This window comes from Narcine bancroftii, chromosome 2, assembly GCF_036971445.1.
Source record: "Narcine bancroftii isolate sNarBan1 chromosome 2, sNarBan1.hap1, whole genome shotgun sequence".
Lineage (NCBI taxonomy): Eukaryota > Metazoa > Chordata > Chondrichthyes > Torpediniformes > Narcinidae > Narcine > Narcine bancroftii.
Genome location: NC_091470.1, coordinates 332,461,219 through 332,487,835, shown reverse-complemented (window position 1 = coordinate 332,487,835; position 26,617 = coordinate 332,461,219). Strand labels below are relative to the sequence as shown.

The 26,617-nt window shown below is 39.5% G+C and overlaps 1 protein-coding gene across 8 annotated transcripts in view; it reads left to right on the top strand.

The window, feature by feature from the left end:
* nbeal2 (neurobeachin-like 2) overlaps nucleotides 1-26,617 on the top strand; it is a 279,397-nt gene that overhangs the window by 178,397 nt on the left and 74,383 nt on the right. For all 8 annotated transcript variants that reach the window (XM_069922096.1, XM_069922092.1, XM_069922097.1 and 5 more), the window contains 10 exons: nucleotides 805-893; nucleotides 3,586-4,302; nucleotides 6,225-6,403; nucleotides 9,533-9,692; nucleotides 11,355-11,492; nucleotides 14,271-14,573; nucleotides 18,211-18,360; nucleotides 21,845-22,002; nucleotides 23,619-23,743; nucleotides 24,620-24,740. In XM_069922096.1, the coding sequence (XP_069778197.1) occupies nucleotides 805-893; nucleotides 3,586-4,302; nucleotides 6,225-6,403; nucleotides 9,533-9,692; nucleotides 11,355-11,492; nucleotides 14,271-14,573; nucleotides 18,211-18,360; nucleotides 21,845-22,002; nucleotides 23,619-23,743; nucleotides 24,620-24,740 (2,140 nt within the window). The remainder of the gene's footprint in view (nucleotides 1-804; nucleotides 894-3,585; nucleotides 4,303-6,224; nucleotides 6,404-9,532; nucleotides 9,693-11,354; nucleotides 11,493-14,270; nucleotides 14,574-18,210; nucleotides 18,361-21,844; nucleotides 22,003-23,618; nucleotides 23,744-24,619; nucleotides 24,741-26,617) is intronic.

The following is a 26,617-nucleotide window of genomic DNA, read 5'->3' as shown; positions in this document are numbered from 1 at the left end:
CCCCAAAAATTGAAATCCTCCCTATGACATAACCTATTTTTCTTTCATCCATGTGTCTATTTAAGAGCCCCTATTATTCCAGCCTCCACCACCACCCCTGGCAATGCATTCCAGGTACCTACAGCTCTCTGTGTAAGAAAAAACTTACCCCTGATGTCACCCCTAAACTTTCCTCCCTTCACTTTGTACAAATGTCCTCTGTTATTTGCTACTCCTACCATGGGAAAAAGGTCCTGGCTGTCAACCTTATCTTTGCCTCTATAATCTTGTAGACCTTTATTGAGTCACCTGTCATCCTAGTAAATCTCCTTTGCACCCTCTTCGTGTCATGAGCTGTACAACTCTGATCTCAACAGAGATTTATAGAGCTACGTTACCTCACAACTTTTAAACTCAATCCCCTGATGAACAAAGCCTAGCATATCATAGGCCTTCTTAACTTACCTATCAACTGAACTTTGGAAGATCTATGGATTTGGACCCCAAGCCCCTCTGTTATTCCATACTGTTAAGTATTCTATAACTTCAGTTCCCTTTTAACATTGGAGATTGAGAGATAAGATGATAAAATATTAAAATAATCCTTATGGGATAATCAATGATCTATAGTTTGATATTTAATAACAGCTGTACAAAAATCAGCAGAAATTTGGATACAACAGCAGCAAATGAGAAAATGATTAGCCAATTAGATTTGATAGCTGAGGGATCCACTTGAATAGAAAACTAGTTAAACATCTCATCCAAATAACAAAGAACATCACTCAACAACTCCATATAATCTGATCTTTTTTTTAATTTAAGATCCTGTTCCAAATTACAAGGATCTGGTTGCTGTGGTTTATCTATCTCACAAAGCAGATCTGACTGTGCGACTGGATGTCTGTCGAAAGGTAAGTGAATCAGCAGACACTTGACAACTGTGGTTTGTGTGTAACTTTACATGACAAATACTGTATATTTGCCCAGCATATGATACATAGCAGCTTATAAAGTCAACTGCATCAGACCGGCAGTATTTTGTGCATCTAAAGGTGAGCTAAACTCAGTAATACACAGAATGTTCATGAATCTATAAAGTTTGTTATTGTATTAACAGTTCATATTTCCTTATGCCAAGTTGCGAAAATTAAGTCAATAAATCCAGTAATTTTTGAACCACACTGACTCCATCCCCACACATCTTCATTCATGTGCTTTTTCCAGTGGGAGTCACAGGATGGGCATTAGAAGTAGGGTTCTGAATCCTCTCTTTCAGAACTAGAAGCAACCAGATTTAATATCCTGACCACCAGCTCATGGGCAATATTTCTTGATGACATTATTCAGAATCTTTCCCACCTCCAGTGCTTTTGCACCTCTGAGTTGCATTTAGAATGTAGAAATGCAAGGCAAAAAAAAAAAGACTTATTTAAGCATATCTTTGTTGATGGGATTAATGGACAAGGTTGAAGCAGCAAGGCAATATGTTGGTTATATTTATTTTGGGGGTATCTTTTTAAAAACCCCAAGTTACCCAGATGTACCCTGGTTGACTTGTTTGGCCTACACAGAAGATAGAGCAGTCATAATGAATGGAGAAGAATTGAAATTCAGAATTTCACTGGATTTGAGCACAATCAAAGCAATTTTGTGGTCAGCCTAGAGATAAACTTGTATTTATTTAGCACTTTTAATGTAAAATATCCTACAGCATCTCACAGGAGGATAACAGGACAAATCTCACTGAAGGGTATTGTATTAGGATAGAGTTCTTTAAACAATTCATCAAAAAGAGTAGAGAAGTGCAGAGATAGTGGTCTGTGAAAGGAGGCTCAGAGCTGGGTGCCTGGGGTCAAAAACAACAGCTGACAGGAAAGCCAAAGGAATTGGATGGTGCTCAAGAGGTCATGCAGAATAGAGACTTAAATGGCACTATGGGGAGGATTTAAATTATTATATGAGGAAGATAAACAAAGTTGAAAAATTAGAAAGGAAATGCAATGTGTACGGAGAGATGAATAACATTAGAACAAAGAGTATGTCAGTATTAGGAAGGGTCAGACAGGATCAAATTCAAGGCAGACTACAAATACACCTGTTTAATATACACTTAACCTATGTATATTTAAAATAGTCTGCTACAGTCTGCATGATAGTCAATAACCATATAACACCAGTAATTCCACACAAATGGAGAAATAAGGCATTTAGTATTCCTAACTGAAATATATTGAGGAAAGTTACAGAAGGGAAAAAAAAAAGACCAGCAATATTACAGGTGCCTAACCTTCTGGGATTGTTGGAACCGGACACATGCCGTTGTTCAGAATCTTCCAGATTTCGGAATCATTTTGATTTTGGTCCCTTTAAGCCCACTTGCCCAAGTCACACTACCGGCTCTCCCACCAAACCCCTTGCCCACCCAAGTCACACTACCATCTCTCTCCTGCTTGAGTTGCACTGCTGTCTCTCCCCCTGCCCAAGTTGCACTGCCATCACTCTCTCTCTTCTCCTCCACCCATTCCCTACCGTTGTACCAGCACTAGGAGAATGGCCCCCTTCTCAGTTCCCCTGCTGTGGCACTGGTACAGCAGTTTCTGCTGTGTGGGGATTACGTGTAGCGACGACAGCCATTGAGCTGCTGGGCCAACTGAAAGTGCTGAGATGATGGACGGGCATCAGTATATGGCGATTTGGAGGCACTTATAAAGTATTGGAATGACCTGGGATATTCCAATGTGAGCTAAGCAAGGGTCACTCGTGCCAGGTCACAATTGGTGCCAAACTCCATCTTTGATGAGCAGATGTCATCTACTGAAAAAAAAGTGCTGGTTTTTGGAGGTTGTCAGTTTTCGGTATCCCGGATAAAAGGTTAGGTGCCTGTATTATGATAACAGAAAAGGATTCAGTACTCAAAAATGCAAAATTGATAGATTTTTAGATACCAAGGGAGTTGAGGGAAAGGAAGGTTGAAAGTGGAGCTATGGCAAAAATGAGGCATGATCTTATTGAATGGTAGATCAGGAAAAGACCAAATAGCCTATCCTACTATGTGTGAAGTTTATTTTCATATGTATTTATTTAGAATTTGTGAACAATAGAGCAACACTGCTCACTGTAGATTATAAATTATATACTATGCTGAGAAGGCAGTGGAAAGACAAACCTGTTGAAAGGTTAAGAAACTACAGTGATAATCTAATATATCTTTTCTCTGACAATGCGAGGTGCTATATATTGCTAAGTAAAACCAGGGTAGGACTTACACAGTAGGTAGCAGGGCCCTGAAGAATGTTGTAGAACAGAGACATCTTGGGGTACAAGTACATATTGATATGAAAGTGGCAACTCCGGGAGGCAGGGTGGTGAAGAAGGTGTTTGGCGCTTTCACCTTTATTGGATGGGGTCTTGAGAACAAATGTTGCATTGACATGGTACAGCTTTACATGGTAAGTGTGAGACCACACTTGGAGGACTGTGTGCAGTTCTAGGCACCCAGCTCAAGAAAGGATACCAATAATTTGAAAAAGGTGCAAAAAGATTCACTAAGATGTTCTTATGCCAGACTGAATGCTTATCTCCTTTCTAAATTACTTTTTCTAGCTTTTTCATCTTATTTACTCTCAACAAGATATTGTGCGTCAATTGGCAAAGCAGGCAGGATGGCAGGACAACTTGACCAAACTCTACGTCAAAGAGTCATATGAATCTCGAGAGGCTAGTCTATCAAGCCCATTCACCAGCTACTCTATGGACTTACTTAAGAACTCTTATCAGAACCAAGAGCTTATCCAAGAGCAAGGTAAAGAGATGATTCATCGCACAATTAGCCAGTCATGCCTCCAGGATTGTGAGGTCTTTTTTCCCTTCAACATGGATCTCAACGATGACATTTCAGAAGGGCAACCTGATATTTCAATGTCTCCTAGTTTCCCTACTGGCAAGGTAAAGTCCTTCGACTCCTTGAACTTTAAGTCATTTGAATCCATGGAGCAAGGTAATACAATAGACAACCCTTGCCTAAGTGAAGTTATTCCATCTGACATTACTGAAGATGCTTTCTACCAACCCCTATCACCTTTCACAGTCCCATCTTTTGACTTGGGAATGGATGTGGGAAGCGCCAGCTCCTTCACTACCTTGGAGAGTGGAAACCTGACTCCAGTCAGCAAATCAGAAACACCATCTCCACTGGAGAGTTTCAAACCATTCCCAGGTATTCGAACATGTAAAAGCTCCAGTCTATCGAATGTCCTGGATGACAGTAGTTACCAAGAGAATCTTCCCAGCGACGATGCTTCCAACACCAGCAATCCACAGGTAACAGAATGCACCGCTGTTTTTGGTACAATGTTTCTATTTTCAACCATTAATTTCTGATCCTGCACTTCATGAAAAATAAATGCATTGCTTTAAGTTGATTTACTAATATGCCAATGACAATAAAAGGATTAAATTATGAGACCATCTAGACCACATTGTATTGTTAACTAGTTCATTTACAAACAGCAAAATAAAATCTGGAATTCTTTACACCCAATTTATGCTATTATTGGGAGGAAAATGGGTCTTTTCAAGGCAGTGCCAGATTTTGTTCAAGTAAGGTATATGGAGCAAAAAAAAAAGTTGTCATTAAAATTGAGTTATGAATCAAGATACAATTGCATGTCCTATTCCTTTTGTGTATTTAAGTTATGGGATATTGGTGGCAAAGATCAAAGCATTTTTTCATGTTTTGGCATCTATTGTCAGCATCCTGGGAATGCTTTAACACAGTAAAGCTCCAGGGTTAATTATGTTTCTATCTTCCTCCTGTAAAAGGTAAGAATCAAAGCTTTCACAAAGAAATCAAATAATCATCCGGACTTCAAACACACTCTGGATGTCTACCATACTTGAGTGAGGGATGGCTCAGCATATAGCAGTGGTTTCAAACTACCCTCCCTAAACTCACATTCCACCTTAAGCAATCCCTATGCCATAAGTGTTCTATGATTAGTAAGGTGGTATGAGATTAGAAAGGGAAGGTTGAGAATCACTGCTCTAGACTCAATTGTTACTGAAATATTTTGCTTGAGAAAAATTGTCATTGGTCCATTTCCTTTGGAGTTATGAAACGGTGTATATAATGAATCAATTAGATGTGATTAAAGCAGTGGTTTTCAAACTTTTTCTTTCCACTCATGTACCACCTTAAGCAATCCCTTACTAACCAACAAGCACAGGTATGTGAGTTTAGGGGGCAGTTTGAAAGCCACTGGCATAGAGGGATCTTCGTTTAATCCCTGCTGTCGTTTTCCTGCTTAAATATTGATATTCCTAGTTTTAAAAATAAAATATTCTCATTTTTAAAAAATGGAATAGTAACTCAAGTCCAGCATTAATCATCCATTTAGGAGCAAAACTGAATGTGCAATATTCCAGAAGGTGCTTTAAACTGTACTTCAGAGAATTAAAATTATATTTTGCATTGAAGACTATAAATTCTTTTCTCATGGGCTCTGACACAATCATGAGAACTTTTAAATTGGATTTTTTCAGTGATCCCGCAGGCCAAAAGTTGACTACAATTTTTCCCTTAAAGTGATCATTTTGTTGTTTCCTTCAACGTACCACTTCTCCAGCCGATGGAAGCCCACATGTTGATTACTTTGAATTATATAGGGCTGCACAGGAAAAGCTGCACAGAGAAGTCTGTTCAACCGGGCCAGTCTGTGCTGGTGTTTATGCTTCACGTGAACCTATTCCTGACTTCCCTCACGTAAATTTATTAGCAACGCCTTTGCCATCTTTCACCTCATAGAGGGAATCTATTCAAAAAGGAACATTGAAGTTAAGGCCAATCTTGTCATGACCAACAATGAGATAAAGAAACTATACAGAATATTTTTAACAACCAGTTAGTCAGTAGCGTAACAACTCTATGCATCCCTATGTTGCCTCAGTCCTTTAGATATATGCTTAAATCTCAAACATACTGTATCTCATACTATCCTGCAAAAAGCATCAAATTTCTGTTTTTGTCTCTTCTCAATCTCCCTCAAATACCTGTATTTCCTGTGTGCCTCATCAATACCACAGATTTTCAGAATACTTTTTAACCCCCCCCCTTTTCATTTGCACTTTTTTTTGCTTGTACATCTAGGGTTGTTTATGCACATCAAAATGCTTGTGGTCGTGGCGTGGATGTGGAAAATTTCCAATAAAGGTATCATCTCCATCATTTTTGTTCTCTTTCCCAGCAAACACCAGAAGAAGAACTTTGCAACTTGCTGACTAACATTATCTTCTCTGTGACCTGGCGTGGGGTGGAGGGCTCTGAAGATGCAGCATGGATAGAGCGAGGACAAGTCTTTTCTGTTCTGACTAAACTTGGGGCAGCTTGTGAACTGGTGCGTCCGCCAGATGAAATCAAAAGAAGGTTGGTATTATTTGTTAACATTTTTAATTTAGTTCTAGGCTCTCCCCTTTTTATTTAATCAGAGGGGTTATTTAGTGATGACTGTTCAATACTAATTGCATCTTCTCTCTCTAGAGAGCATCTAACTTGGTACCTTTGAAATTCAATGGCATTGCCAACAAGATCCTTTAAAATAACTGGGGGTGTCACAATTGATTGGATTAATTACCTAAATATTGAGCTGAAAATATTGTATCAGAGGTGGATACCTTAAGTTTGCTTTAAATATGTTTTAAGTGTGATATTTTAGTATTGATAACTTTTTTTTTGTTAGTATCTTGTTATGTTTTATCTTTTTTTTTGTAAGTGGGCTTTTTTTTTCTTACATATAATATTGTTCACTTTATTAACTCTTCACTCTTTATTTTGGGGGGTAGACTAATTCTAAGTTAGGTTATTAATGTTGTGTAATAATTATTGGGGGGGTAGTTTATTTAGTTTACCGATGTGGTACTGTAATTTTATTATCTTACTTTTATTCTTTTTAAATGTAATCCTCTATTTTATTCATGTTATAAAATCTTAAATAAAGTTTAAAAAAAAAGAGGTGGATACCTTGTGGCAAGTGATTTTCTGTGGGGAAAAACTGTGATGGAATCCTCTCCACCTCTCCGATGAATGGTCCTCAACAACCATCCAACAGAGTAGTCTATTTGATTGGTAACCCATTCATAATCCTAAACAACACTCTCTCCAGCACTGTGGTTGAAGTGTGCACTTTCTACAAATGCATTGGAGATACTCACCAAACCTAACCTCATAATATTTCCCAAACCTATGACCACTATCAAGGACAAGTCCAGAAGGTACATGGTCACATTGTAGCCTGCCATTTCTCATTCAAATCAGCATACATCCTAATTTGCTAAGACATTACTGTATTATTTTTATGTATATAATGTGTGCATTAGGTGCATATTTTACAAACCAGGCATTCTCTTTCCTCCCCTCACCCACCCCCCCCCCCCACCATGTGATATATGCATGTGCACAACATATGAGAAAATTTTTACATGTTGAAAGAATGCGCACAATTAATAGCGGCCATGAGAAAGATGCAATTTATAGTGAGTGTGAGAATAATATAGTGATCATGAGAATGTAATAGCAGCAATGAAAGAATGGGCACAATTTATAGCGGGCGTGGGAAATTTTGATCTTGGGAATATCTCTATACTAAATGGCATGGTGGTATTCCTATAAATAGGACATTCTGGTGAGGGCTCTGCACCTTATCATTGTTAATGACAAGACCCATCCCTGACGGAGGAGATTAACATCTCAAGTGCCTCTGATTTGAGACAACATTAAGAACTAAAATCTCTGCTTAACTCTGAAGCCTTTCTTTGATCTATTTAATTGACACTTCTCCAAAGCTTGTTAATGTGTTGCGGCAGGATATCTTATATAATGGAGAATTGACACCTCTGGGGGAAGTTGATTGGGTGTTAATTGAGAGAGATTAACTGTGGCAGATACTGGTATGTGCTTTTGTCTCGTGTCCTATTTAAATGCAAATTGCTTTTGTCATTTGGAATTTAAAATACTACACCCACTCAGTATATGCATGTGTGCATTTATACGCAAAAGTTTTTTTACTCAATTTATGATTGTGCGTTATATGTGTTTGCGCATTATATGAGTGAAAATACTGTACTGTTCCTCCATCATTGGATCTAAATGATGACATATTAAATCCAGTAGCACTGTGAAGTAACTTCACTAGAAGACCCACCACTGCTTGCTTAGTACCAGTTAAGCACAGGCAAAAAATACTTGCTTTGTAGGTAACACAGACAGCTGATAATTAATTAAGGTGCACATGGAAAATCCCACAAAAAAAATCATAAAGATTTGATCTTCTTTAGTTTTATTGGTTGAGGGATTGACCAGAACACAAACCAAAATGTTTTACTTCATCTTGAAATATGCCGAATGTATTGATTATACTCATGATTGCTCTGGAGCCTGTATTTCCGTTTTGTTCATACAAGGTCAGCCAGCTATCTCTTGCTATTGAGTTTAAGATACAATTGTTTATGCAATTATTCCACATTTGAAAAACGATTTTGTAAAGGCAATGGGGAAAACAGAAATCATTAATACTATTTTTGTAAATTCTTGAGTTTCTGTACTGGTTGCAACCTCACTTCAAACAAATTCTTGGACCAGAAGGAACATTAGTTTAAAGTATTATCTAGAGGAAAAGACCTCTGGATATGAAGGACTCCCTCTGTACAGCATTGTTGAAATAGAGTTTTTGAACAATTCTGGCTCAGTATTCCAATCAAGTGAGCCAAGGCTAATAAAGCAACTTCAAAATACCACCAAATAAATCAAATGGAGCATGAATAGTAGAAAGTGGCAGGAAAATGGAGGAGACTACATTTTCTGAAGCAGTTTTCAGACTTTGGCTTTCTGGATTTTGAGATGGCTAATAAGGTTACTGTGGGAACCACAAATTCTTCCATAGATGGGGCAGGGTGTGACTGTAGGAGCAGACTTCCTTTTGTGGCTAGCTTGTGAGACTGTCTCCCAACAATTACATAGAACTTCCTTGCATCCAATGCATGGTGTCACAGTTCCAAATATCATGCAGAATGGCCCTTCTCCTCATTGAGCGGTCATGGGCCACACATTCTCAAAAGTAGGTGGGTGGGTATTACACATCTTCAAGGGAGTTTTGAGTACAATTATGAATCTTTTTTCTCTGTCCACATGATAACCTTCTCCCAATAGAGCTTGGAATAGAGTAACTGTTTCAGTAGACTGGTGTTGTCCATTCAAGCATCATATCTTGCACTCTAAAGCTGAGTGAGATTAACTTGGGCATCAACACAGTAATGTTGTCCTGGGGGAGGGCATTAGCGTTGATTTGTTTGTTTTCTGGTCAAGTTGAAGAATTTTTCAGAGAAAACATGGTGATATATTTCCCATACCTCATAACACCTGCTATTGTCAGTTCATGTCTGGAAGCACAAAGAAAGGCAAGGGTCATTGCTGTTCAGAAAACAGTTAAGTTTTCTGCCAGATCATAGGTCTTAAATTCTGTTATAAAGTTGACCATGTGATCTTTTCTCTAAACTACAGCCTGTTGGAGATGATGCTGGAGTCTGCATTCTCTGACATTAAGGACAGTACCAACACCATGCTGACGAGCCACATTCACAATGTTTTGAAGCTACTCCGTCTACTTCAAGACTTCCTTTTTTCAGAAGGCCAGAGAAATCAAGTGCTATGGAGTGAAAAGGTAAATAGTGGATGAGGGTGTAGGGTAGCACACAGATGTGGGGTGTGGTGGCATTTGTCAGAGATCAGTTGATATTGGACTGTGGAAGTGAGAGAGGCATTGATGTGCAGAGTTGCAATGGATATCCTAAGCCTTATAAGCCAGTCCATCACAGGTTTAATTGCAAACTAAATCTGGGATAGTTCTCAGCTGAGTGGGAGGTCTGTTGAAATAGAACAGCTTTGCTAGGGCATATGGTCCCACCACATGAGTTGCAGCAGTTCTAGAAAAAAAGTCACTGCAAACTGATGATAAATGATGTGTCAGTGACACCCATACCAAGAATTACCACGACAATTTTAATCTAGCGTTGGGTGTATGGGTTTTTGGTTTCCACTTTTGATCAATCTCCTGAGTCTTGCAAGTGTTTGTAGTTCGATGTTAAAGGAGAATGGGAATGAGATTCAAGATTCCTTCATTGTCATGTTCTTTCTTCTTCTTTGGCTTGGCTTCACGGACGAAGATTTATGGAGGGGTATGTCCACGTCTGCTGCGGGCTCGTTGGTGACTGACAAGTCCGATGCGGGACAATAATACAGCAAAATGTAATATTCACAAAATATGTCAACTTTTTCCTGCCATAAAGGCAAACAAAGAGTTACCATTAGCATTGCCTGGCTCCTACAATAATAAGAGAAGAAGCCGCACAAGAGAATCCCTTCAGAGACACTGTGTCTGTGGATTTGCCTCCAGTGCATCTGCAATCTCACAAACTCCATTGGCAACCCAAGCTCCAGATCAAAACCTCCAATAGGAGGCTTTCAGTGCCCAAGGCCCTTTGGGAGGCCTCCTTGCACTCAGCACCCCATCAAATCCTGGGGTTTTTTAAATTTAATTTTCTAAAATTTTATTGGAATTTTTCTAAAAATTAAACGTACAGCATGGTAACAGGGCCTTTTGGTTCATGAGCCCATGCTTCCCAATTACACCCAACTGACCTACAACCCCCATGATGTTTTGAAGGGCGGGAGGAAACCAGACCCCCCCCCCCCCCCCCACCAGTGAAAACCCTTACAGACACAGTAAGAATATACAAACTGACAACACTGGATTCAAACCCTGGTCCTGATCACTGGTGCTGTAACAGCATTGCACTAACTGCTATGCTAGCCATGCCGTTCGATGAGCCAGTCTCCAGCAGCTCACATACTGGTGTGAGTCCTTCGACCACAAGTCGCCAAACAGCCTGCAGCTGTGTGGGTCTTTCCCTGGTCCGCTGCTGAAGTCAGCTTCCCTGTAAGGTCATCTCCCAGGTCTCCCCTTCTCAATGGGGGGTGCTTCCGGTTTTTAGTGTCCTGTGCCAGTCGGTTGCTCTGTCAGAGTTTACAACCCCTCGTGGTTCACTGCCAAACTCAGGTGCCACCTTTGTGATTGAGGATATATTTTTTTTAAAAACACCATTGGCTCCACCAACAGGCTGTTTAAAGCCTGTATGGAGCCATCAGCATCACAACTGGGCAGAAGGACAGTTTGGTCTGTAAAACATAAAGATACAGAAGCACAGAGAGATGTGTGTATATATCTATATATGTATCTGCGTATAAAGGGTTAGGGGGGGGAGAGAGAGAGAAAGAAAGAATGTAGATAGGTCAAGTGATTATTCACTAAATTTTCTGTTTTCAGATTTTGGAAGGGACCATTAACTTGCTAGACAAACTCGCTGTTTGGTACCATTCAGACAATGGAGCATCTGACCTGAAGGAAATGTCTCAGATTGGCCTCAGGGTTATCTTGGGCTATATTATACAGGACGATATGCAGGTTTGTAAATTGGGCCAAGTTATATCTGGATCTCAATTTAAAAGGCTTCAGATCCTGATAAAAAAAGACTGCTTATCATTTTCTTGCTCCCCTCATCTTATTATCATTCTCCAACCCTCTATACACATAAGAAAAAAATAAATCTACTAATCAATAAATAGAACAGCTACCCACCACCTTGAGATAGAAAATTGCAGTGACATACAAGCTTCTGGGAAAAAGACTCCTTATTTCTATTTAATGGCCAACCCCTAATCCTAAAGCAATTCCTTTTAGATAATCCAAATCGAAGAGACAACCTCTCAACATCTACCCTGTCAAATCCTTTCAAAATTTTACATATGTCAATGAAATAATTCATTCTCTAAACATCAAGAATTTCTGTTCAAAAAACAGTCCTTTCTTTCCAGGAAGTTATTCAGTGACTCTTCATAAATTCTTATTTACTTAAGGAAATTGAATCGGCACACAATATTCCAAAATCATTAAAATCCTGTACAATCTCATCAAGGCTTTTCTTTGTACTTGAACATTTTTTGAATAATGGCCAACATTGCAATTCACTTCTTCATTCATTGCAAATTTACTTTCTCCATCTCATTACCAGATTTCTCTGTGATCTAACATTTGAATTGAATTGTTTATTGTCATGGGTATTGAGGTCCAGTAAAAACCTTGGTTTGGTGTGCAATCCAGTCAAGTCAACTCATAAGCATGTTGGGTAATATTAAACAAATTAGTAAACAGTACAAGGAGCAGTGTTACAAGAAGTCAAATAAAGTACAATAAATTTGACTCAACCTGCTTAGAGGCACTGGCAAATAAGGGTACATTTTAAAGAAAAAGAGTCAGGGCATCATCTTTTGCTATTGAGAGATCCATTTAAGGATCTGCTAGCAGCACAAAAGAGACTGTTTTAGAATCAGTGTCGTTTCATGCATGTATCTTCCATTGAACAGCAGTGGACCAGGACGGGTTGGGTCTTTAATATGTTAGCAGCTTTCCCAAGACAGCAGGAGATTTGGAAAGAATCAATGGAGAGGAGCTTTGTTGCTTGATGGTCTGAACTGTGTTTACAACTCTACAGATTCTGTACTCTTGGGAAGATCTGTTTCCCTATCAAGCTGTGATGCATTCAGATAGTATAGTTTCTATGGTGCATCTCAAAAAAATTGTTAAAAGACCTTGGGAGCCTGCTGAATTTCTGCAGGCTTCTAAGAAAGTAGAGTCTTACTACTCATTTGCTAGTTTTGCACTGTTTAATACTTATTGTTTTCTTATTCCTCCTTTGAATTGAATAACATCACATTTTCCACACTTTTCTACTCCTGCCATGCTAACTCTGCAGACCATTCTTCTCATATTTTGCCACCTTGTCTGCTTACCAAATTCTTAAAGAACCACATTCACTGCCCACTTTCCCTTTTGTATTCCTTCTGAATTACATTATCAAAAAAACTACAAAATTCAGCAAATATTTCTTTCATGAAACCACGTTTACTTAGTTCAGTCATGATTTTCTCCATGACTGCCTTAATTATAAATTCAGCTATTTTGCTGACATCAGATGCCCAGCTAACGTTTATAGTTCCACTTTTTTGCTCCTCCCTCCCTTTTAAACTAACAGTGTGAAGTTTAGTTTCAGGCTCCCAGTTAACTAAAAATGGATTACATATACATTCTTAGGGAACTTAAAAATATCTCATCACATGTGTCGTAGTGGTGCTGCTATCACATAGTTTCAGGGACAAGTGCACTCTGCATAGAGTTTGCATGTTTTACCTGTGAACCCTGCTTTTATGATACATTAGTTTCATCATACTTGGATAAATGTGCAGAGTTTTGATGTCTTCTTTTTAATTATTTATATATTTGTATCAATGTTTCATTTGTATCGATGCTTGTCCTGCATATGTATTGTTCGTCTATACATGTTATGTCTGGTTGTATATCTGCATGTTTTGGAGGGCTGGTGATCGCTGTTTCATCGGGTTGTACAGTACAATGGGAAGACAATAAATTTGACTCAACCTGCTTAGAGGCACTGGCAAAAGAAATACAAAGAGTTACAGGGATTTTAATAAAACTAAGAGATTCTAATGAGTTGAAAATTTGCTGGGTAATTGAATTTTTTTTAAAAATTGGTAATGCAGACAGCAAATCAAATGGAATCCTTTAAAATTATGGATGTGTTGATACGTAAGCTGTAGGAAGGTGTTTCCACTTGGGTGTTCTAAGTTGATAGATAACAATTCATGAGACAGTTCACTCAGAATGTTGTTAGTATATGGATTTTTCACCAAAAGTAACATTTAAGAGAAAATCAGTTAAATACATCAGAAATAAAGAACTAGAATGAAGAACCATGAGAGTTGAATAAGAGAAGAATTATGTGGAGAATAAATATTGGCATAATCCAGTTCAGGCAAACTTTTCTGTATTGTAAATTCCATTCAATCACATTTCACTGTATTAAATCTTGTTAGCTCTTTCGATCACTCTTATTTCAAGTAAAGACTTAATCTAGTTAAACTGAAGCTAACTCTCAAAGGTACCTCTTATCTTGAATGGACGAGATCAGTCTCCATTCAATGCAATGTTTAAGTGTTTCCGGATATGGCTGTTGAAAGGACTAATGGTTACTGTTAAAAACCTTTATCCTAATGGTTTTGCTTATTATAGATTTTTTAATTCTCCTTGCCTCCATTAGTGCCCATTATCATAAGCAGGCAAGATATTTTTCTCTTTATCCTCATGTCAGTTCTCTGCTCTTCTCAGATATGTGCAATGGCCTGCGTCAAACTTCATAGCCTCCTCCAAACTATGATGATACGGAAGGAAGAGGCCTGTTTCTTGTTGGGAAAGCTAGATATGCCACTCGCCAGATCTATCAAGCAAAAGTCTGAGATATTCTCATACCTAATGCCTATTGTCCGCACTTTAATGGACCAATGCTACCAATTGCTTGAGCTCCAGTATCAACTGCCATCCCTGCCACCCACCAATGGTAGCCCAACCTTCTACGAGGATTTCCAGAATTTCTGTGTCACTGCTGAATGGAAATCATTTATGGAAAGAAACGTGAGTATTTTACACATCTGTATATTTTTGATCATTATATTTGTGACACGGATAGAAGGATAAAGGGAAGGGCAGTAACATTGTCCTCACTATTTACAGCTTCCACTTTCCCTCTCCATGTCATACTTCCTCTATTCAATTGGCATCATTTTCTTCTGGAACCTTTAGATTTTCCATTTCCATGCTCAGTATCTTGATTTATTTTGCATTTATTCCTCTCAGATGTGGCCCTGCATTGTTTGAGTCTTTTCATTTCACGGATTTGTTAATATGTCCAGGCTCTACCTCACAACACCTCTGTATTGCCAATTACCCAGATAGCCTCACTTTCTTTTGTGGTTTCTTCAACCCAATTTGGTCCACATTTCTTTTCTGGATGTGTTGATACGATAGCTGTAGGTTAAACAATAACAATGGGGCATGGAAGCAATCCTCTTCTAGTCTCTTCAAACTAAATTTGCATTAATAGTCCAGAGAAGAACTTTGTAAAATGCATTCATTATAGCTTTCCAGATATATCATTGAGTTATCCAGAGAAGGATCCAGCATTAAACAATGAGACTAAGTTGATCTCTAACATTATTATAAAATATTTTCTGAGGTTTGTAACATTTAGAGAGTGATATAATTAAATCCAAATCCAGGGTATTGAATTTGATCAAAGTAAACGACAAGGATATGAAGGATGACTTGGCTTCAGCGGAAATTTTTTTTTAATATCTGAGACTTTGTCAGTGATTTTTAATTGGTGTTCTAATGAAATGTTATGTACCTAAAGTGTTGCTTGTTTTTCACATTCTAAGATACTGCTTGACCTTCTGAGTATTTCCAGGACTCCCACACATCCTCATGCTAGCAGCCATGCAGCCCAGAGCCCAGCTCAGCTTCTTGTCCAGTACTGCCTGAAGGCAGTGGACCATGGCCTCCTGATATTCTGTGATCTGATTGGTGGGTCCTGGCATGTGAATTCAAAGCTGATGGTGCAAACCAGGAGAGGGACCGTGTCATCTTTACTGCATCCCTGATCTTGGGGGCCTCTGTCTTCATTGCCATCTTTAAACCCATTGGAAGTTAAAGGTGGCATTAGTTTAATGATGAAGCCAAAAAGAGCAAGAAACTTCAGAAACAGATAAGAACCATCAAAATGATAGGCTGAAAATCAAATATGTAACAAGAGGCTTACAAAAAGATTGTGAAAGATTCTATATGTAAATAAGAAGAGGTTTGGGAAAGTCTCTTGCATGCAAAAGCAGAATAAATTATAATGGGATGTAGAACTGGTAGAGGGATTAACATATTTTTCTTCTTTGTTCACGATTAAGAGTGTCATCCTTATCCATGAACAAAGAAGAAATGTCCTTTGAGCCTGTTCATCTATCGAAAAGTACTATAGTTTTTCTCCCACCTCAATTCCCTTCAAGTACACAATCTGCATATCTTTTGATTCATTGGTATTCAAATACCAATCCATCTTAGACTTGAATATTTAAACAAGTGATCATCCGTAAACCTCTGTGTAGGAGAATTTAAAGGCCTAAAGTTCATACATTTTTATTCCCCTTGCTTTCTTTATTGACATAGAACACTACAGCACAGTACAGGCCCTTCAGCCCTCAATGTTGTACCGACCCATATATTCCTTAAAAAAAAGTTTTAAGCCGTCTGTAACCCTCTATTTTTCTTCCATCCTTGTGCCTCTCTAGGAGTCTCTTAAATGCCCCTAATGTTTCTGCTTCCACCACCATCTCTGGCAAGGCATTCCAGGAACCCACAACCCTCTGCATAAATAACTTATCCCTGATGTCTCCCTTAAATTTCCCTCCTTCACTTTGTACTCGTGTCCTCTGGTGTTTACTATTCCTGCCCTAGAAAACGAGCACTGGCTGTCCACCCTATCTATGCCTCTCATAATCTTGTAGACCTCTATTAAGTCTCCTCTCATCCTTCTACTCTCCAAAGAAAATAGTCTCAACTCTGCTAACCTTGTTTTCTTATCAAGACTTATTAAGACTTATTTTCCAATCCAAATAACATCCTGGTAAATCTCCTCTATACCATCTCCATTAGCTTCCACATCCACCCTGTAATAAGGTGACCAGAACTGAACACAATAATCTCTCTGGTCTCATCAGAGGTTTTTTGAGTTGCAACATGATTCCTAACTATCTGTGCAGCGACCTTCAGGGATGTATGGATTTGGATCCCAAGGTACCTCTGTTTATCCATACTCTTAAGTAACCGACCATTAACCCTGTACTCTGACTTCTGGTTTGTCTTTCCAAAATGCATCAATTCACACTCATCCAGATTGAATTCCATCTGCCACTTCTCCGCCCAACTTTACATCTTGTCTATATCCTTTTGTAACCTTCAACAACCTTTATCTCTATCCACAACTCCTCCAATCTTTGTATTATCTGCCAACTTACTGACCCATCCTTTCACCTCTTCATCCAGGTCATTTATAAAAATCACAGGAGCAAGGTTCCCAAAACAGATCCTTGCAGTACTCCACTAGTCACTGACCTCCAGGTAGAATACTTCCCTTCCACGACTACTCTCTGCTTTTTACCTGCAAGCCAATTTTTTTTATCCATGCAGCCAAGGTTCCATGGATCCCATGCCTCAAGAATTACTGGACGACTCTCTCATAGGGGACCTTGTCAAATGCCTTACTATAATCCACATAGACTACATTTACTGCCTTACCCTCATCAATTTTTTTTTTGTTATTTTATCATGGTTTCCTCAAGTTGGGCATTTTCATTTGATCTTTGCTTCCTAACTATTTCTGGTAATGTGTAGGTTTACTGTGAAAACAGGTTTACAGAAAAATAGGTTAATCCCTCTAGAGGGAGAAGGTTCAGAGGAGGTTCACAAGGATGATTCAAGTAATAAAAGCGTTAACATATGATGAGCATTTGACATCTCTTGGCCTGAGGGGGATCTCACTGAAACATTTTGAATGTTGAAAGACAAAGACAGAGTAGATGTAGAAAGGTAATTTCCCATGGTGGGACAGTCTAGAATGCAACCTCAGGATTGAATTGCATCTGCTTAGTACAGAGACACGGAGGAATTTCTTTAGCCCGAGGATGGTAAATCTGAGGAATTTGTAACCCCAGGCAGTTGTGGATGCCAAGTCGTTGGTGTATTGAAGGCAGAGATTGATAGGTTCCTGATTAGCTGTGGCATCAAAGGTTATGGAGAGAAGGGCAGTCATTGGGGCTGTGGGAAAATGGATCAGCTTATGATTAAATTGCAAGGCAGACTTGATTGGCTGAAAAGTCTATTTCTGCTCCTATGTCATGGTTTTATGATAGACTCTCTGAGTGGACTCCATGGATATACCCTCGGTGCAGTCTTCCTGAATAGACCCATGATGCTCCATACCTGCTACCTTTGCTCTTATTTTGTGCTCCACATCTTGTGTAAGACACATACTCCATTGTTAGTGCTAGTTCTATTTCTTCGTTCCAATCAGCCCAGAATTATACTTATTTAGTTAAATTGATTCCACTCTATCTTACTTTTCACACCAATTTTGATCTCTAACCTTATCTTTCCATCTTTCTATGCATCAAAGTATTTTACTTGGAGTCATTGTTGTAGATGTAATCCTGTCTGTTTTTTGCAGGTTTTAAAAGCCATGGTTCAATATGAATCAGACACATTTAATACAAGCCACCAGCAGATGTCCAGTTTCTGGAATTCCTGTTACGACTCACTAATGAGCAGTGCTTTACGTCGGGAGCATGAGCGTGGAGAGAGTCGTTCCAAATTCCAGGTACCAGATGCGACGAACAAATATTGAAAAGGCCAAATAACCTATTAAGTGCACTGCTACCAAACTCATCTGCTATTGTGGGTTCTACCTACTTATATAATCATCTGACATGAACACTTTAGCTCTATTTTGTTACAAATTCTATTTTAGCTCCTCTCACAATTCTGCAAATCCTATTCCATCATGGTATCTGCCTTGCCGTTTTCCTGAATGAAGGTATTGACTTCTATCTTCCATCCTCAGGTCAGAAGTAGGAATGTTCGGTGATGATTGTTCAATGTTAAATTCCATTCAAAACTCCTGAGCAAATGAGGCAGTCCATACATGCATATTGCAAAGCCTGGACAGTATTCAGATGTGGGCAAGTAGGGTTTGTGCCAAAGACATGGTAAACAGCGACCACCTCTTTTGATAGAGAATCTAACATTCAGTGGTATTATCATCACAACGTCCTCCTCATCCAATTATCTGGAAGTCACCATTGATCAGAAACTCAATAGGACCAGCCACTTAAATCCTGAGGCTAGATAGCTTGGAGCAAGTCAGAGATTGTTAGTATGTGGAGACTATACTTGCTTCCTGACACCCCAAGCCTTTCCACCATCTACAGGTCCAAAGTCAGGTCTGATGGACTCCACCATGGTGTACCGTGACTGCAAGGTGAACCACAATTGCTCACTCAGGCTCTCCTGATAATTCCTCCCAAACCACATCCTCTTCCACCAAGGAGAAAGGAATCACATTGAGCCACCACATCAGGTTCCCCTTGAAGTCAAATGCCATACTAACTCAGAAACATATCACTGATCTGTTGTCGCTGGGTCTAAATCCTGGAACATCTGACCGACAGCACTGTGAGGATGCCATCTCCAAAAGGTTCTCGACGGTTAGGAAGGTACTCACCAATATATCCTCAAGGATAATTGGGGCTGGAGAATAAATTCTGTCAGAAATGCCCAGATTCTCAAATGAAGTTTAAGAAACAATAGTTCATCAAGGAAATGCATTATCATATGATACATGTGGAGGCATGGTCCACAGGATAGATATTGCATATGTATGGGGAGTAGATGACTTTGAACCTCAATGATCTCTGCTGAGGTGGGTCGCCTTATGTCATTTCTACGATTTTATTAATTATTTAATAGCACATGATACAAATATTAATCAGCATCAGTCTCTTCACCGTGCCTTTCCCAGGATAGCACAAGGCAAACTTAATAGGCCATTGTCTTCTCTTCCATTGAGTGCCTCCGTTATTTCTGTCTTTACAGCTAAATCTTTCTTTGGCTTGGCTTCACGGACGAAGATTTATGGAGGGGGTAAAAAGTCCACGTCAGCTGCAGGCTCGTTTGTGGCTGACCAGTCCGATGCGGGACAGGCAGACACGATTGCAGCGGTTGCAAGGGAAAATTGGTTGGTTGGGGTTGGGTGTTGGGTTTTTCCTCCTTTGCCTTTTGTCAGTGAGGTGGGCTCTGCGGTCTTCTTCAAAGGAGGCTGCTGCCCGCCAAACTGTGAGGCGCCAAGATGCACGGTTTGAGGCGTTATCAGCTCACTGGCGGTGGTCAATGTGGCAGGCACCAAGAGATTTCTTTAGGCAGTCCTTGTACCTTTTCTTTGGTGCACCTCTGTCACGGTGGCCAGTGGAGAGCTCGCCATATAATACGATCTTGGGAAGGCGATGGTCCTCCATTCTGGAGACGTGACCCATCCAGCGCAGCTGGATCTTCAGCAGCGTGGACTCGATGCTGTCGACCTCTGCCATCTCGAGTACCTCGACGTTAGGGGTGTGAGCGCTCCAATGGATGTTGAGGATGGAGCGGAGACAACGCTGGTGGAAGCGTTCTAGGAGCCGTAGGTGGTGCCGGTAGAGGACCCATGATTCGGAGCCGAACAGGAGTGTGGGTATGACAACGGCTCTGTATACGCTTATCTTTGTGAGGTTTTTCAGTTGGTTGTTTTTCCAGACTCTTTTGTGTAGTCTTCCAAAGGCGCTATTTGCCTTGGCGAGTCTGTTGTCTATCTCATTGTCGATCCTTGCATCTGATGAAATGGTGCAGCCGAGATAGGTAAACTGGTTGACCGTTTTGAGTTTTGTGTGCCCGATGGAGATTTGGGGGGGCTGGTAGTCATGGTGGGGAGCTGGCTGATGGAGGACCTCAGTTTTCTTCAGGCTGACTTCCAGGCCAAACATTTTGGCAGTTTCCGCAAAGCAGGACGTCAAGCGCTGAAGAGCTGGCTCTGAATGGGCAACTAAAGCGGCATCATCTGCAAAGAGTAGTTCACGGACAAGTTTCTCTTGTGTCTTGGTGTGAGCTTGCAGGCGCCTCAGATTGAAGAGACTGCCATCCGTGCGGTACCGGATGTAAACAGCGTCTTCATTGTTGGGGTCTTTCATGGCTTGGTTCAGCATCATGCTGAAGAAGATTGAAAAGAGGGTTGGTGCCAGAACACAGCCTTGCTTCACGCCATTGTTAATGGAGAAGGGTTCAGAGAGCTCATTGCTGTATCTGACCCGACCTTGTTGGTTTTCGTGCAGTTGGATAATCATGTTGAGGAACTTTGGGGGACATCCGATGCGCTCTAGTATTTGCCAAAGTATTTGCTAAATATAATAACATAAACTAGCAGTTTATTAGCGTATTAGTGCATTTTTTTTGGCAACCAATTTAATTTTTGTTCAGTGGTTTTGTGTCTCTTGCTATTAGTTCTTGAAATATGGGTAAAAGTGGCCAAGATTTTGCATATCAAGTAGATAAATGGTGGCAGAGAGTGAAATTGTGATGGTAAAGCTCCAATAATGGAAAATGGAGACTAAATATTTTTGAAGAAATAATACATTCAAGGAAAGATGTGTACAATTAAAAAACTTGGCTGTGCTGTTGAACTTGTGACCAAACTGTTTTCCTCTCTTGGCACCAGTGAATGGAAACTGGAAGGTCAGTGAGCTGTTACAGAGTTCAAAATATTTCAGGGGTGGATGCTGAGCCAGTGGGAAGATTAAATTAATAAATAGATCAACTTAAAAACCTGACTCAAGCACAAAATAAATTTCTCTCATGGTATTTAAGAACAGGCAACATATTTTTTTCCAGTGAATTTAATTATATTCTGTTTTATGGATTGCAATTTAAAATGTAATGGAAGAGAGAAGTGAAGGACCTGGCGTGCATGTTTCCATCTTAATCCCAAAAGGGGGAAGTTCTATACCTCCACCAGTAATCATCTCCAAAATCATTTCTCATTTGAGTCAATGAGTTCTTCAAGACTCAGTGATTAATCAATTCATGGATCTTTCACCAAATATTGAATGGGAACCCTGACGATGCAATCGATATTGGCTGAAGAATGAACCAACTGTGGTTAATATTTGAAGGATGAATGAAATCTGTTGGGCCAAGTTGTTATTCCCATTGTTAAATGACTTGTGATTATGGAAGAAAACACTCTCCAAAGACAGTTTACACTTACTTCTCTGTCCTAGGAGTTAATGCTGGAGCCCTTTTTGAAGCGTGTGAGGAGTGAAAATGCTCGATATAGCAACACACTCAAGCAGATTAACAGTCATCACAGAGCAGTGCTTCGCCAGTGGAGCTCATTGAGGCGTCTGCTCACCTGCCCACGTGGAGCCTGGGCAGAACGGTAAGCAGTTGTTCTTAAGTGTGAAAACATGAGAATTCAGATCTAATTTACAAAAACCTGAAGACAGAGTTTTTTCAACAATATAATTTCAGACTGACTTTTCCAAGTTCCAGCTTTTAAGTTCCAGATAGATTTTTTAACATGTTTGGATGACAAGTTTACTGGACAACTGACTACATCTTTTGGGAACAAAACTTTTCCAGTTTTAATGGACCAGCTGCCCAGGTTTTCCAAATTCAATAGTACTTCAGCAGTCTGAACTCCAATCCTGTTGAACTGGGGCGCCATTTCAACATCATTAATAACACAGGACAAGAACACTGTCACTAATAACATTGTTTATTAGTGGTAATAGTAAAGGTACAAACCACGAAACTGCAAATTTAAAATAGGGATATCAGTGATGAGAAGTGGAAAATTAGCTGTAAGAGAAGGTTGAACCTGATGTATGTTGTTTGTGAAGAGTAGAGAGGATGTTCATATTGTCAGTGACTTGGGAGTGAAACTGTTGTCTTGGCATGAATTCTTCATCGAAATTATCTCAAAATACTTTATTACTTCAGAGTAAAAATTGTATTTATGTAGCATCCAAGCCAATGAAATTCTTCTGAATGGATTGTTGCATTACCAGGCAGTAATCACTCCAAATCATCAATGTGATTTTTAGGCTTTTTGGACCAACACTGGTTCATCTTCGAATAATGCCATGGTATGTTTTAAATTCTCTTGAAAGTCTGACTATTTTAGTGATGACCTTAGGCAGAACAGTTCTCTACGCTGCACCTCACCATACATTTGGATCATGTGCTCAAGTTAATGGGGTTTCAACACCCAACGTTCTGATTCTGTTCCCAAGACATTAATAACTGTGCCTCAGATGAGTTCAATATTACAGTATGGTGAAAGCACCATTCAAAGAATTTGCCATTGAATCAATACATTTAACTTCCTGCTTATCTGGGCTTGGTTGCTCTGGGACAAAGGAAATGGAGAGGTCACCTAACAGAAGTAAATAAAGTCATGAGAGGCATACGTAAGCAGATGGTCAAAATTTATTTCCCATGGTAGGTGTATCAAAAAATTAAGAGTTTTGAGGGATATCTCAGAGGTAAAGTTTTTTTTTACACAGAGAGTGATTGATACCCGGAGCATGCCACCGGGGTTGGTGATAGAATCAGGTTACATTAGTGATGCACCATCAATAACTCTAAAAGGCTAGAAGTTATGTAAAAATGATAAGCTTTTATTAGCAATAGAATGGAGGCACTTCTATGCTGGTCGACTGTCCTGAACTGGGGAGGAGGCTGTGGGACAGTCACTTTTATTCAGGAGTCTGTAGGAGGAGCCACAGGTACAGTCAGCTAAGGGATGACATACATACAGTGGTTTACCACAATTAGTACATTTAAGAGGCACTGAGACACACAGTTAACAAGCCAAGGCATAGAAAGAACCAAACCTAATGCATGCAAATGAGATTATTTTAGATTGGCAAAAAGAGTGGCATGAATGTGATGAGTCAAAGAGCCCAGTACATATTGTATGACTACTTAACGCCTATGTTGTGATTTTTAACACTTAACCAGCATGAATCACAAATATTCTTATTACTCTAGCAATCCTGATGAAATAAAATGGAAACTATCAAGTGTGGAAACTTACTCAAGGATGAGGCTCAAATTGGTTCCAAACTACAACTTCGACAAACATTTGGATGCCAGTGCCTTGCGAGATAATCTTGGTAATCAAAACTTTTTTTTAATTTTTAGACTATTGGCAAAGAATATACTTTTTTTAAAACATTTTTAATTTTGCATCTTTTAAGGACATCCCACCAACTGCTCTGAAATACTTTTTAGCTATAATATCTATAATCATGGGGAAACAAACCAACCATTTTTACTGAACTGAGCTTCAACTCACAAGTTTATGTTTCACATTTGCTTCAGCTTTACAATCTCAGAAGCAATAAGCTGCCTGCTGGACAAAAAGAATGAAGTATTTTAAGAAAGAAAGCCTGTTGACCTCAGCTGGTCTGGTCCAATAGTTAACTCATCAAACAAATGACTGATTCAATGTTGTCCACTGTAATACTTTATCAAGGTCTGCAATGAATCAAACTGCTACAATGACCTTTCATGCCATGTGCTCCGAAAGAAGGAAAGCAAACACAAATCAAATCCAAAAAACCCACATACTTAACTAATACAAAATTTAAATGTTGCATCTGATAAACATTTGCAAGGTGTATAAGACTGAGGGGCATAGACAGGGTGGACAGCCAACACCTTTTTTCCAGGGTGGCAATGGCCAATACCAGAGGATATTGTTTAAGGTGAGTGGAGGAAAGTGTATGGCAGATGTCAGAAGTAAGTCTTTATAGTGGTGGGTGCCTTGAATGCATTGCCGGGGGTTGTAGGGGAGGCTGGTACAATATAGGGACATGGATGTAAGAAAAATAGGGGGTTATCAATGGTGAGATTGGTGTGGAGTAGATTTGTAGGTTTATATCAGTGAGCACAACATTGTGGGCCAAAGGGCCTGTATGGTGCTGTACTGTTCTGGATTCTCGAAGTGTGGATCCTAAATTTAACTTTGTGTTTTTGGTTTTTCATAGGTAGTGATCAGGAAAGAGTCCCAACAGATTCTCTGCCACTTTCTGTAGCAAAGGAAGCAAAAGTGAGAGAGCTGGAGGATGATCAGCTTGGAGATGAAGACCTGGTTTTCCTTCATAATCAGTAAGTGTGTCGTCAGTGAAACAAGGATTATCCAGAATGCGGAAAGTAGATCCAGTATCCAATTCCAACTGAGGTGGCAAAGACGAATTGGGCAGAAGTCCCTGTTTACCTTCTGTAAAATGCAATAACTCTATCTGCCCAAGTGAACAGAGCCACTGTGCAAATTGAACAAAATACTTGACACAGCTCAAAGTACTCAGAAGGCCATAAACACAAGATTGAGCTGCACAATACTTTGAATTTGGATATACTTATTTTTTTTAATTATTTTTATTGAGTTTTATCATGAAATAAATACATTGAAAGTCCATATAAATTAAATGTTATACATTTAGATTGGTATATATAGAAATCATAATACATGGACTGATATTCCAATTTATACATATATTGGGTAGTACAAGAAGAAAACTAAAAAGTAAAGGGAAAAAAAGGTTGGTTCTGATAATCTGACCCCAGCTGCCAATCAAGTTTGAAATAAGTATTCTAAGCAGACCTTTTTTGAATATTTTATTTATAGTTTTCCAGATTTGAACTCAACAGTTGACAACTTTGTCCTCAACAGTATTTACAAATCTGTGTCAATTACAACTTATCCTTATCCAAACCATGCAAATTTTCTATCAAGTCCAAACCTAATACCCTTTCCCCTCTCTGCCTCCCCCAGCCCCACCCCCTCAACATCAAACACTTAACACAGAAACAATCAAAAATGAACATTTAAAACTTTAAAGCATTCACAACATGGGAAAAGCTCCTATTGAGGAGTTATGGCTCTAGCCCGGCCCAGCAGCTAGAGATTGGGCTGATTTTTCCTTGACTTTTCCTGGCTGGATTGAGGTATTAACCGGTTTGGAATCAGGGGTGTTTTTGGGGACAGCCCCAGTTTTATTCCTAAATATTAATGTCACTCCAAATCCGAATAATTTGCTTTAATATAGAGCTGTCTGTTTTTCCAGATAGCAATTTGGCATCCCATTTGTAAATAAAATTCTCTGCTACCCTATCCAGAATGGTACCTCTCTTCCCCCCCCCCCCCCCCACCCCCACCAATATTGAGGAGATGTACCTCGACTGGGATGCCCAATAATATTTTTTGAAGTCCGGCATCATCAATCTGCCCAGACTATAATCCCAGGTCAATTTCTCCATAGAAACTCTGGCTTCCTTTCCATTCCATAATAATGACCTTGGTCGTGAGAGCAGGGCTTGGAAAAGAAAAACCCTGGGCAATGCCACAGGCAAGGTCTGAAAAAGATACTGGAGACTTGGCAGCACATTCATTTTTACACAATTGACCCTGCCCACCAGTGTTATGGGCAGGGACATCCATCTGTTTAGGTCCTCCTCAAGTTTTTTCAGCAAGGGGATATAATTTAATTTGTACAAATTATTTAGATTATTATCTATTTTGACTCCTAGGTACTTGATCCAATTTTGCAGCCATTTTAGGTAACATTTTTTTGGCATTGGCTATAATCCCCTCCCGTAAATGGCATGATCTCACTCTTGTCTCAATTAATTTTGTACCTAGTGACCTCCCCATAGTCCTCCAGAGTAGACCACAGTTTGGGCAGCAAGTTTACTGGGTCTGTAAAAAATATCACAGCATCATCAGCAAATAAACTGATCTTGTGTTCTTCCTGGTCTACTTAGAACCCCTTAATGTCTGGATCCTGGTGAATGGCCACAGCCAATGGCTCCATAGTAGTATGAATAGAGCTAAAGATGGTGGGCATCCCTGCCTGCTTAATCTTGTTAGTAGGAAGGCTGAAGAAATTTGCCTTTTTGTCTCAACCTTTGCCTTGGCCGCATGATATAGTGCCCTTGCCAATTAATAAAAGTTGGCCCTAACCCTATTTTCTCCAGAACCTTAA